This window comes from Pogonomyrmex barbatus, unplaced genomic scaffold (assembly GCF_055798465.1).
Source record: "Pogonomyrmex barbatus isolate J1 unplaced genomic scaffold, ASM5579846v1 scaffold15, whole genome shotgun sequence".
Classification (NCBI taxonomy): Eukaryota; Metazoa; Arthropoda; class Insecta; order Hymenoptera; family Formicidae; genus Pogonomyrmex; species Pogonomyrmex barbatus.
Genome location: NW_028297111.1, coordinates 1,368,530 through 1,382,640, shown reverse-complemented (window position 1 = coordinate 1,382,640; position 14,111 = coordinate 1,368,530). Strand labels below are relative to the sequence as shown.

The following is a 14,111-nucleotide window of genomic DNA, read 5'->3' as shown; positions in this document are numbered from 1 at the left end:
TAAATATGTCATATCAACAAAACCAAAATTAAATCAATCATGACCTAATCTTTCGATAATACTTTGTTAATTATTTTAAATTAAATAAAAATGAGAACGCATGTAATAAGAATAAAATAATTTTTTTCGAACTTCTTTAAACAATCGTTTAATGTCGGCGCATAATATTTTGAAATCAGAAGCAGCCACTCATGATCACAAATTAAATAGTTAGTAGTTAATTTAATGATTAAAATTAAAGCATGTTTGAAAAATATTGGATATGATGCAAAACAATTTCTATTTCAATATAAAATTAATAAATGAAAAATTATTAAATTTTATTGTTAAATTTGAGATATTTCGCTAATGTTGTGCAAATTTACATTCCAAATTCCATCCATTTTTCAAATTCGCTGTTGTGTTTTTTATATAAATAAGATTGATTTAAAAACCAATTAAAAAAATAAAAACAATAAAAAAAAGAACAATCCATTGTCACAATTTCCATTTTGTATCTCACATGTAATTTCCATGTAATAATTTATGCTATATAAATGAATAATGTGCTACACATACGTGCTTTCTCTCTTTTCTTTCTTTCTTTTTCTCTTTCTTTTCTTTTTTTGCGCACAAAACAAATAATAAATGTAAACGTAATTGAGAAAGAACACAAGTATGTAAAGAAAAATAATTTTAATAAATCATTTTATCATATGCAAAACCATACAAATATGATAATTGTTAATAGATTGTTATTGACAATTCACTCACCTGGTCCGACATATTGTAGCTATCGTGATGGTATGATATTTGATGATGCTGTGGCACGTTCAAAGACAAGTCGAGATTGTCGTTTCTCTGTAACAAGAAGTAATAAGATTTTCTTTAATTATAAAAAAAAATAATAAATTAGCTATTGATAAATATTGTGAGCTTTGTACTTAATTATTACAAGTTTTATATTTAAACAAAAATTACAATAGAAATATACGAGTTTATGTAAAAATATACAAAAATATATGAATTTACGTAAAAATTATAATTATTGTTAGGAAATAAGAGGTAGTAGAATTCAGGAGGTAGTACAATTATCAAAAAATAAATAGTTTATGATATATTATATACTTTATGTCAAAATATACCAGAATAAAGTATAAAGCTATTGATATTTGTATCTTAATATTTTTATATTCGAAATAACAAAAAATATCATATCACGTAACAAAAAATATATAGTTTCATTAAAAAAAATGGCGACCATAAAAATATCTCAACAATAGCGTCATCTGCAAATGATTCAATATCATTATCATGTGATAATCCCCCCTCGAAATCTTACAATTTTTGTACAAAACACTTTTTTCCGCAATCCTATAATTTCGATATTTGTTTAAAATAAAACTTTGTATATACATATATGTATTTTTATTGAGCATCAAATTGTCAAATTTAATGCAAATCCAATATCTACGTATTATTGTCTAATTTTAATAGTGTGATATTGGAAATATCGTAATACAATTAAATCTTCCTAAAATTAACTCCCTACTTTTCTCAACTCTTTTCTTTTTACTATACTATTTTTATTCTAATAACATATATGTAGACAAAAAATATTACATGACTGCATTATTAATAAATGAGAATAGAATTTATAAACGATATTTTCTTTCATTTATTTCATAACTCATAATCATGTAATTATGTGATAAATCTGAAGTATTAGGTGTACAAAAAAGTTCTAAGCTTTAGATTTCATACAACCGAAATAACAATTTAAATTTTATATATCTTCCCGCCCTTTTGCGATTTTAAAGCGTTGACATTTGGCTTTCTAAAATGCCATACGGTTTGGCGTTTGATGCACATAACCTCAAAAATCAGTAGTGTTCACGATGGCAATAACAAAAGAGCATATTCGATTTTCCATTCACTTCGCGTTTCATCTGAAGAAAAATGCTGCTGAAGCCACTGCAATGATTTGTGCTGCATATGGAGAGAACGCTGTAAGTCATACTACATGTAAAAGATGGTATCAAAAATTTCGCCAAGAAGATTTCAATCTTGAAGATGAACCGCGTGCTGGACGCCCTCAAAAGATTAAAACGGACGAATTGCAAGCACTGCTGGATATAAACTCTGCGCAAATTGAAAAGGAGTTTGCAGAACAGCTTGACGTTACGCAGCAAACCATTTCCGTACATTTATATACGATGGGAAAGGTTTAGAAGGAAGGCAGATGAGTTCCGCATGAACTGTCCGAAGACAACAAAAATCATCGGCGTGACACTGCACTCACTTTGCTTTCAAAGTTCCGGAAAAAAGATTTTCTGCACAAAATCATTACAGGCGATGAAAAGTGGATTCTTTATAACCCTAAACATAGAAAATCATGGATTGACCCTGATCAACCTTCGACATCGACGCCAAAGCCCAATATCCACGCCAAGAAGGTTTTGCTCTGTATCTGGTGGGATTGGAAAGGTGTGTTGTATTACGAGTTGTTACAACCGGGTGAAACAATCACGGCAGACCGCTACCAACAACAATTGATCAATTTGAGCGATGCATTAGAAGAAAAGAGGCCATTTACTGGCCAAGGACGTCGTAAAGTGATCTTGCTTCATGACAATGCTCGACCACATGTTGCGAAAGCGACTCAGGACCATATCTTTGCGTTAGGCTGGGAACTTCTCCCGCACGCGGCGTATAGCCCAGACATGACGCCTTCCGATTACTACCTATTCCGGTCGCTGCAGCATCATTTGGCTGATACACATTTCGTGAGATTTGAAGAGATACGAAAATACATTGATGACTTTATCGCTTCGAAGCCGGTGAGCTTCTATCGTCGAGGAATTCGAAAACTATCCGAAAGATGGCAAAAGGTCGTTGATGCAAACGGGGAATATTTCGCTGATTAATATTTTTTTGTTTGTTTTTGAATAAAAATTGAATTTTACAAAAAAAAGCTCAGAATTTTTTTGTACACCTATAATAATAATAATACAATTGCGCAAAAGAGAGTATTAAAATACAGATGTTCTTAGTTTAAAAACACAGATATATGAAAAAAATGAAATTGTTAAGAATAAATAGATATGATTGTAATATTTAATACTAATTTATAATAATAATAATAATAATTGTTATTATCAAAATGACGACTGACTTTGGCATTGACGTAATGTGATTAGAATGCGCAATGAAATTTCAGAAAAGCATACATCTGTAATCAAGATAGTTGCAAGTAAGTTATGTCAATGGACAATGTTTGACATTTCATAGTAACGGCTAGACGTTAGCAGTACGTTACTACGTTCCACCGAATACAGTGGCTATGGAACGAGAACAATGCAATGGACATAGCTACCTTCATTCCTCGAGGAATTCGACACTGTGCGTGTATGTCGCATATATGTATTTTTTTAAAAACCATATTCAAATTAATAAAAATATTTTGAAATAAACTAATAATTAATCTAATAGTTCTATTAATTATGTTCATTCTATTTACTATTTATACTGTTTAAATTTATAAATCTATTAGAGAATATAAATGAGGTGAGAATACAAATCATCAATTATCATCTCTTAGAAGATTAATTATATGACTATCTATATGTTGGACAAAGAAACGTATCTTTAAAATAGAAGGGAAAGAGAGAAAGGAAGTAACAGAGCACACAAAAAGCGAAGGGAATAAAAAATAAAAAAAATAATTTCGATGGAGATTGCCTTCGCAAAAAAAAAGTTTTTTTTTCCAGAACAACAAAATAAAAATAATTCGCCTTCTAAAAAAAAACTTGATACTTTGATTAATATGTCGAAATCATTAACCTCTACGATTGTTGATTCTTCAACTTTTAAATCGAAAATAATTTCTTGTATCAGAAGGAACAATCAAATTTTTTTCTATTATTAAGAATAAAAGAGTTGTTTAGGTGGTCTGTTTTAATTGTTTCATCCTATATATGGTGTCCCAAAATTATCGGATTTCTTTTCACTGACAAATTCTATGGAACATTCTAAGAAAAAAACCTTTATACAAAAATGTTGATCGTAATAGTTTTCAAATAAAAATCATTTAAAGTTGATCAATCTGTTTACAAAAAATTAGCGTGCTCAAGTATGGCACTTTATATAACCGTCAAGATGATTGCATATTTAACTTGCTTGCGTTCATAACACATTTCATATAAATGTTAATAGTTCGATTTGATTAATACCTTTATAATAAATTCAATAATCATGAATAAGTAAAATAAAATTTAAAAATATTTTCTTTATCATTGTATGCGAAATTATGTCAATATCTAAAAATAGAATCAGTACATAATGGCACCTTCACTACTGTGCGATATCTGAGCGCGCAAATTTTCCGCAAATTAATCAACTTGAATAAACTTTAAATATTTTCTATTTAAACTATTTTTACCTATTATTATCTTGACATTTTCATATAAGAATTTTCATGTAAGAATTTCGTCTTGAAGAATGTTTCACAGAATCTATCAGTAAAAAAACATGTCTGTTTTTTTGGATATCCTATCTATATATATTTATAATAGTGATTATTCAGCAACGTTATTCTATTATATTTTGAGATATAAATATATCTACAATTATATTACATTATTACTTATTTATTCAAAATATTTTATTACAAGATATTCTCAAAATATAATAGAATAACGTTGCTGAATAATCATTATTTATGATACAATACAGATAATAATATCTAGAGAGTACGGAGAGATATGGAGTATCGATATTTTTCAATATTCATGCCTATTGCTTTTTTTATTCCTCACTTCGTAGGTGTCTTTTCGCAATGTGTACCGATCGATATCAGGAACGAAACAGAAATAGTAATACTGTTCATATATGACGGTCATCAAAATGCATTAACTTTATTACATTATAACTACATTTATAATGTAATTATTACAATGTTTTTGAAAATTCGAAATAAAGTCAAAATAACTTTGAAAGTAAAAATCTTTGAAAGTTTAAATCATTTTAAAATTATATTTTATTATTTTATTTCAAATTGGATATTTCAGATACGAGACTATTCTGCAATTGTTAGAAATTTTTAACGTATCAACTCTATAAAAGTATATATTTTTATACTATTATTATACAAGATACTATTATTTTCTTAACTATAATATATTTTATACAATTTAATTATTAAAAATACAATATAATAAAATTGTATAAAATATAGTAAAATTACATACATATATGTATGTAACATAAAAAATTGTTAATACTTTCTAAGTTACAGTTACATTCTTCAGATCGATAGTCTTACTCTGCTACAGCAGAGATAGCTACAGAAGAGACAGCTATAAATTGAAGAAAAAGGAAGGCAATAAACGTGAATACTGACACATTAATTTTAAAGCTATATCTATAAATTCTGGATAGCACTGACATAATCTAACAAATATTTCTAAGAATACCATTGTAGCATTAATTATACATTATCTCAGTAAATTATATATAAAAATAAATATAAATATAAATATCTTTTTCTCAATATATAATAAATCTATCATTCGTGTTCGAAATTTTTTGGTTATTTTATAGTCTAATTATATTCACAATATTTTGCATATCACTTTGCATATCATCGCTGATCATCTATATTTAAAACTGTTAAAGTTCGCGAGTATCGTTACAATATTATTTTAAAATTAAAATGGTTAAACGGAAGTGAACAGTTAAGTTTGTAATTGTTTTTAAAATTAAACTGCATTGGGGAACAAATAATTACAAAATATTCTATTCCCAAATTTATTGCTTTCAAAATAACTTTATTATTACAAATAATATTATAAAAGTAAAGTATATTAAATAAATTAGTTGCTGCTCTTATTTCGACACCAAAATGTTTCTAGAATTAGTTTGCTCTCAAGATAAATTACATTTGTTACTCACTGTTTAATACTAAAAAATGAATAATAAAAAACGGTGTTAGCGTAACATTTAAAAATAAAGTATAAGGTAATGAATAAATGAATTACTATGCTCAGCAACTAGATATTAAAACATTTTAATATATAACTTATTCTTAATGCATTTATGAATTTATTACTCGTTTAATGAACAAAATAAATCAATTTGTTTATAAAATATATTTGAAAGTGCTATACCTTGAAAACAGTAATCTCTAAAAACATTGTAAGGCAAAAATATTTTAGTGCCAAAATAAGAGCAGGTATTAATCTTAGTTTAGTATACTTTACTTTTGCAACACTATCACTATCACTAAAGCTTTTTCTATTATTAAACAGTAAATAATAAATTCAAGAGCAATATATTTTGTGAGTAATAAATTCTAGAAACATTTTGATGCCGAAATTAGAGCAGCATCTAAATTGTTTAATATATTTTGCTCTTATAAATAAAACTAGCATCATCACATTAGAATCCAAACAATTTTAGAAACATTTTGATGTCAAAATAAAAGTAGTAGTAAAGTAGTTTGTTTGATATATTTTATTTTTATGATTTTATTTATTTTTAATACATATTTTCAAAAGTAATAGATTTGAGAGTAAAATATTTTGCAAATTATTTGCTTCTTGAAGCAGTTTAGTATCAGACTTCTATATTAGTTATTCTCTTGGACCATTTCACTCTTATACGTTATAACAGTAATAATTACTGTTACATTTAAAATTGTTCAAAATTTGCAATATGATTGCATAAATTTGAAACAAAAGATTGGCAAAAAATTTTAGCATATTAATTTTTTTCGTCTATACACGATTTATGTTATTTTAGGTACCAACGTAATGGGATATCATGAGGTTACTCCACGAGCCACTTCAATCTGACGGAGTCAGTGAAGAGTTAGTGAGTCGGGTAGGTAATCCCATGATGATGGACCCCAATCAATGGGGCGAGACTGAAGAGAGAGGGGAGAAAGTTATGATCCAACTGGCCAAACTGGCTTCCCGAAAGTCATGCATTATACGCTAAGGTTTTTTCAGTTGATAAATTATTTATGTAATATCTTTTGCAATGTGCATAACAAAATCCGGCACTCTTCTAGAGTGAGGTCCCACATTTTTTGAAGATTTATCTCACGATCAAGAAAAAGAGAAGCCAGCATCTCTATTTTTTATTTTTATTTCCTGCAAATGGATAGGCATAATACATTCAGGATTAGAACAATAAATGCGCATTAAATTAGCATTTAATTATAAATTTGAATTCTTTTTGCGCATTTAATTATAAATTTGAATTCTTTTTAGCAATTCCAACTTCATAAAGATCAATAAGAGTCAGCACTGTTAATGTATAATGTAATATTTTTGAGTGAATTTAATATATCTTTTCAGTCCAGAAAACTACGCTGATTATTTCAGTCAGTTTTGAAATTAAAAACATTTGTAACATCACAACTATTAATTAAATTAATATATAAATTAATGAATTTAATGTTACCGATGCTAACAAGCATCTTAAAAGTATATAATTTATTGTAAAAAATATTACTTTGGCTAGGATATCGTGTTCAAATTGATAAATGACAGCCGTCTTGGATAAAATAATTAATATCAGTAATATTAAAATTAATTACTAATTTCATAACTGTAATATTATATAATTTCATCTTTAATTTCTCTGAGAATACATTTCAATATCGATAAATCGGTTGCAAGATAAAAGTTTATAATTTGGTAGATTAAAAAGATATATTAAATTCTCAAAAATATTATATTGTATATTGTTGAATATTTTAGCTCTTTTATTAATTCCAAAAAAAAAACTAATTTGTTTGATTAATTTATTGAAATTCATGTAAATATATGAATTCTGAAACAAATATAAATTATACAAATGAATCTTATTCAAAGATATCCTGAATTTTAATACAACTTTAATAAATCTCAATACAACTTTGATTCTCACTGTGACACAAGAAATTGTCTGTGATTTAAATAAAAAAAGTCGCAAAAGTTAATGTTTCAATAAATTAATCAAAACATTTCTTTAAGAGACGAATATTCTTATTGCTTTAAAGATTATTTAAGTTCAAAAAAGTCTCTGGCGGACTAGTACCTTAAAAATGGTAACTATAATAAAAAAAATATTTTTATGCATACTCATAGTTGCTAGGCGCGCGGCAAGGTATTAGGAAATGTGTCTTATAAACAAATAAGGCATCTCTATCATTAGAAGAGATATTCTATCATTTGTAGATCATTTAAATATTTTAATGCGCATTTAGCAATCGTGAATATTGGATTGTGTCTTCATGCGAATACTTGTTCACTCGTACCTATGTGAGGCAGACTATCAAAAAATCATGAACTATTGAAAGTTTTGGTTTATTTTCAATAATTTTATTTTAAGTTAAGTTCTCTGTAAGTTACATAAATAGTTCTGGCCATTAAGGGGGTGTTGAACTGACTGTTGAGCAAACCAAATCACACATGATATACATATGAACAACAAATTTTCGTACTGCTTTTTTATATTACATTAGATATCTAGCCTAATTCTAAGAACTCAACTCTCTGTCTCTTCATGTAATCTTCTAGTTTTCTAGTAGTTTAGCAATATTAGTTTTGTAGGTACAGGCTAGAAAATTTTTAAGCAAATATTGACGCGAGTTGACAGTTTTGGACGCCATATTAAACTACCAAATGGTAAAAAAGATCTAAATTGCTGTCGTTTGATAGAAAACACTTTCAGTTTGTCTTTATGTTATTAAAGACATATTCAGCTGTTGTTTAGGAAGTGAAAAAACAAAGTATATTAACGACTTCTACGTGACATCTCATAATTAACGGATCATCTCTTGTGTACAAATAGAGCTGGTTAACTGAACAAAAAAGTCCTATATCCATTTTACAATTCAGTTTTTTTCAATTCAGTAATGAAAATCATCGAATGAGCGCATATTCGCCCAAGCTACCGGTAATCACAAGCGAGATCCAATCGTCCAGTGTTATGCACATTCGTAGTTGCCAGGAGTGCGTTGATTTTGAAATATGTTATAAATAAATATATATGTTATAAATAAATGCTCTATCATTTGTAGGTCACACCTCTAAACATCTTGCTTCATCACATATGCGGCGCATATACTTGACGCGACTTGTATTTCTTGATATTATTTTATTATCCTATAGCTTTCTTAGTAGATTAAACAGGCAGTTGCTATATTCTTGCCAACGGCGATCATGCAAACTACCGATAAAAACAGTTTAGGAAAAGTAATCTTATAATTTATTACGTGTTAATACTTTCTTATTCATATCTTTTTCTTCATTTGCAGATCTTTTTCATATCTTTATATATTATCTGATTGATTTATTTAGCAAAACACAGTCTCCAAATTATATGGGACATTCTTCGATTTAATAAAATATCTAACTAAGTATCAACAATAAATAAAATAAAATATAAATATCAGCAATTATAATTTTATTAAGACAACACGCTAATTTTGTTTCAACTTGCTTCAAATAATAAGCTTCGTTAGCTTAGTATTATGCTATGACTTAGTAATTATGTTAAATTCACGCGAAGTGTCACGTCATTATGAGATCATGACTTGGGATTGCGAAGATAACTCTCGCACGATCGTAATTACAGATAACATTATCATCATCAATGCTAATATTTCTCTAGCAATAAAGAAATGAACAAGGATAATTTGATTTAGCGATTATTCTACAAATCAATTCTATAAATTCTTTAAATTAAAATAAAAATCTGTAAATTAAATATTTATGATCAAATATAGAAAAAAATAATAAAAGAAAAAATTGCAAAGCATAATAAGATTCAGTTTTTTACAAGGTTATTTTTTTCCTGAAACTGCATATTTTTAATATCTTTTAAAAAACATATTTACATATTTTTTATGTAATTCTTCTTATCAGTCTGCATGTAAAAATATTCAGTTAAAATCATTAAAGAAATAAGTACTTTACGCCATTTTGTATCCTAATATGAGACATTTTAATATTTCAAAAAAATATTATAATAAACTCACGCTACATGGTTATATATTTTTAACATAAACTGATAAAATAAACTCAAATATAAAAGATATATTATATTTTTGCATAGTTGCGACATTATTACATATGCAGAAAGAGCAATGTTGTAAAAAGTTGAATTTTATTACGACTTTTATCTTCTTTTTTCTTTTATTTTCTTTATCATCATTTTTTCTATTATCAATCATAAGAAAAATATTCTTTATTCAAATTACGAAAAAATCTTTCTCATATATTACATGCAACATTAATGTAATCTCAACATTTTCTAACTTAAAAATTTACAGAAAAATGATATATATATATATATAATTTTTTAATTGTTTATTCGCAAAGGCCGTTCAATTATGAATAAAAAACAATGTCATCCAAAAAAAAGTGCAAAAAAACGTTTACATAATTCCTGTCATATTACTACTCAATAATAGTGAGAGAAACCTAATAAATACTATGTTCTAGTAGCATATGTTACCAGAAACTGATTAATAAATTTCTCCTCTTAACAAACTTTAACATTTCTTATTATATTAATATATTCCACTTCTCTGTGGATTATTATTAGATAGCTTCACCAGATAATTACTATCATAAATAAATTATAAATTTATTTCTTATTATAAAAGACATTGTAAAGAAAAGATGTTCTTCATGTAATTCCTCTCCTCATTAATTTTTTTTTTTCTTTATTATAATACATCATCCGTTCTTATTAATCAACGAGAAGCGAAAGAAGCGAGAAAGGGGAGAGTTTGGGAAGAGAAATAATATTAAAAACAAATGAATTGTATTTCAGTATTAAAAACAGTATTGAAAGCAAATAAATTGTTACTGTTGCAAAAACAACGAACGTTATTGAAATGAAAGTCAATATTAATCGTTCCACATTAATCAACCACTATATCACAACGACAGATGGTTACATCAAAACGCACTGTCATGTTTCGTTCGTACGAACATGTATGACTATGTATGTGTGTAGCGATAAAATATTTTGATAGGCATCGCGTGTCCTATAATTATTGAAATTTTCTGTCTTTTTTATTTCATACGAATTTAATGTACTATCTCACATTGAAAATATATTTATTTAACAATTAACAATTTTATTTAATCAACCGGTGACATTATTTTTATCATTATTTTTTTACAATTGGGCTCACCGATTTGGATTTATATTCGTACTACATTTTCGTACTACTACTACTACTGAAGATGACTACTCAAATTCGAATCGAAACTTGTTTGGACTTCACTTTTTATTAATAAAATAAATAAATTAGATTAGATTTGAAGATTAAACATTATATTCCCGCATCGATTTACAGCACTGATTCTCATTAGTCCCCTTATCACCTATTATTATCATATCGAGAATCTTTTTTCTCGTTGATAAAATGAAATTTTCTTCTTTCCTTCTTCTCTCTTTTCTCTTTTTGATATTGTATTATTCACGAAAAATATATGACATAATAAATTATCGATCCGACGTTAAAATAAGAAGAAATAACGCGTAACTATAAGGAGCAAATTTTCGAGCCATACTGTTTTTATAGCGGGAAACACAATGGGCATTTTACAGCCCGGCAACAGTGAAGCTTTACCTGCGTGTATAACCGCTTTAGATGTAAGGGGTTCCATTGTGAAGACACTTCTCTCGGCCTGCCTGCTGTTACTCGTTTGTTGAGAAAAGATATTCTCCGTATTTCTCTTTTTTTTCCTCTTCTTTTAACTTTCTCAATGAACCTCGCTTTGTTTGATTTCACTTCGAACGCTTGCGCAATATCATTATCGCGATATTTTACAATTTCTTTTTTTTTTTTCTATTTTGATTTTACAACAGTTATTAAATTTTTACAAAGTATAATCTTAAATTGTATAATATATATATATAGTTTTCTCATTAAACGAAATAATTCATCAACGTAGTTGATTAATTCATTATATTAAATCTCAATCGTGAACGAGAAGTGTCTTCAGAGATCGCCATCATTTATCTTTCATCAATTATGTCTCTTTTTAAAAAAACAAATGAAACTAAACATAATTGATATTAAAAAATAATATAATAACAAATATATAAAGTAAACAGCAAGTTAGTTTTGATATCCTGTTTCTTATATGAAATAGGACACTTTAAACTTCCACGCAGGCACACAAGCGTTAAACTCATATGAATATTGATACTTACTGAACATAAATTCTTTTCCTTTTTATTAACGTTTATTTTTTGACAAAGCCATTTATAATAAAATAACTTGTGACATTTATATATGCGTGTAATTAGATTGGTTTGGGTAATGAGAAATGTTACATTACGAAATCGAGGTAGTAATTGGTCGGTCAAACACTGGATACGGAGTTCGATCTACATCCGCACCTGTCTATTGCTTACCTCGAAATCATTATGCTGTATGCTGCAGGAGAGGAAAGGTGGTCGAGAAGCACTCGTGTTCCAGATGGTGAGACTCAAGACCAGTTTCTAACATCGAGAGCAATTCGTTTCGAAGCAAATTTTCGTTAACGAGATACACTCACTCTCTCTCTCTCTCTCTCTCTCTCTCTCTCTCTCTCTCTCTCTCTCTCTCTCTCTCTCTCTCTCTCTCTCTCTCTCTCTCTCTCACTTATATTTCACTCTTTCACATTTTTTTAACTACAGTTCATCGCAGTACAAAGCAGTTGAAGGCTGTGTGTTTCTTAATTTCCTAATTATAAACATGTAAAGAGATAAGGCATAATATAATATCCTTATCCGACACAACGGTAAGTTATCGTGTCACTATCGCTCTTTCTTCTTCTGTACTTTTTTAAATAGCATATCTACTTAGAATAAAACAGACGATAAGGAAGAAATATAGAAATATCTTTTGTTGTTGGGAGTCATCCAAAAGAATATTCCTTGTGCTTTAAAGAGATGTAAATTCGAATTGCGTAAATTTCATCTCGATCATAAATCAAAAACACGATTTATACTCTACATATCTTAATAGTTGAATTGACCTACTTGACGCACATTGTAGTTAATTAATCGCGCACTGTTGCCGTGTGAGATCATAAATGTATATGGTAATACGTCACTTGAGAATTCGAATAATATTTCCATATCTCATTAGCAATAATTATTCGAATAACAATATAACATATTCAATATATATCACATTGAATGTGTGTTGAATGTGTTATATGATTTTTAACTTGAAAATGTCTAATAAAAATAATTTCTGGATTATAAAATTGCATTTAAATTATAAAAGTTTATAATCCGAAAATGTGTGTGTGTGTGTGTGTGTGTGTGTGTGTGTGTGTGTGTGTGTGTGTGTGTGTGCAGGCGCGCGCGCGTGCAAGATGAGATAAGAAAAAAAATAAAATTATCAAGATATATGATGATCAAGATGTGTGCCTAATCTAAATAATATTTCATGCGTGCTATTAAAAATATAAGACATATAATTTATAAATATATATATATATATATATATTTATTTATTCATATTGTCGATGGTGCTGTATTATCCGAGATAGAGACTACTAACTTATACGACTACATAGTTTCTAATTAACAAGCATTGACAGTGACAATATACATTCATTACCATCACTTGTAATGCAATTTCAGAGTAGCAATTTTTGCAAAGATAATATTATGTTGTATTATCATCAATTTTGCAGTTGCATATGAGATTAAAAATTTATATCGCGACATATTCATCGTGAAACATCATTTAAAAATTAAATGGATAATGCAAAACGAGTTACTACGTAAGGAAATAAATTTTTTAAATTCTAATGGTTACAATTATCGTTACAATTTAGTTATTTTTAATTTAACCTTGTTTAATTTTGTTATTGAAATTATGATGACTTTTCGAAATAATATACACAATGTGTATGTGATCATTTATCTATTATCATTGTATTGAATATTTCATTGGAATACAGATTATGTCGAGTTACGACTGTGCGACGCATAATGTTGAGAACAATAGAGCCATCTATCCTTTGAAATATCCATCATGGAATGGATACGCTCTTTCGAACGCAGTCCTTTATGCGACAATAAATGCCACGTAATGGAATAACAAACGAGACGTTAAACGG

At 27.8% G+C, this 14,111-nt stretch overlaps 1 protein-coding gene across 10 annotated transcripts in view; it reads right to left on the bottom strand.

Annotated features, from left to right (window-relative positions):
* Positions 1 to 14,111, bottom strand: part of LOC105425466 (TOX high mobility group box family member 4) — a 78,774-nt gene that overhangs the window by 14,963 nt on the left and 49,700 nt on the right. For 5 of the 10 annotated variants that reach the window (XM_089073539.1, XM_011636255.3, XM_089073540.1 and 2 more), the window contains one exon: positions 754 to 840. In XM_089073539.1, coding sequence (XP_088929665.1) covers positions 754 to 840 — 87 coding nt within the window. Of the gene's footprint in view, positions 1 to 753; positions 841 to 11,617; positions 11,837 to 12,408; positions 12,496 to 14,111 lie in introns of all 10 variants that reach the window. The other 5 variants (XM_011636256.2, XM_089073543.1, XM_089073541.1 and 2 more) reach the window with 2 other exon arrangements.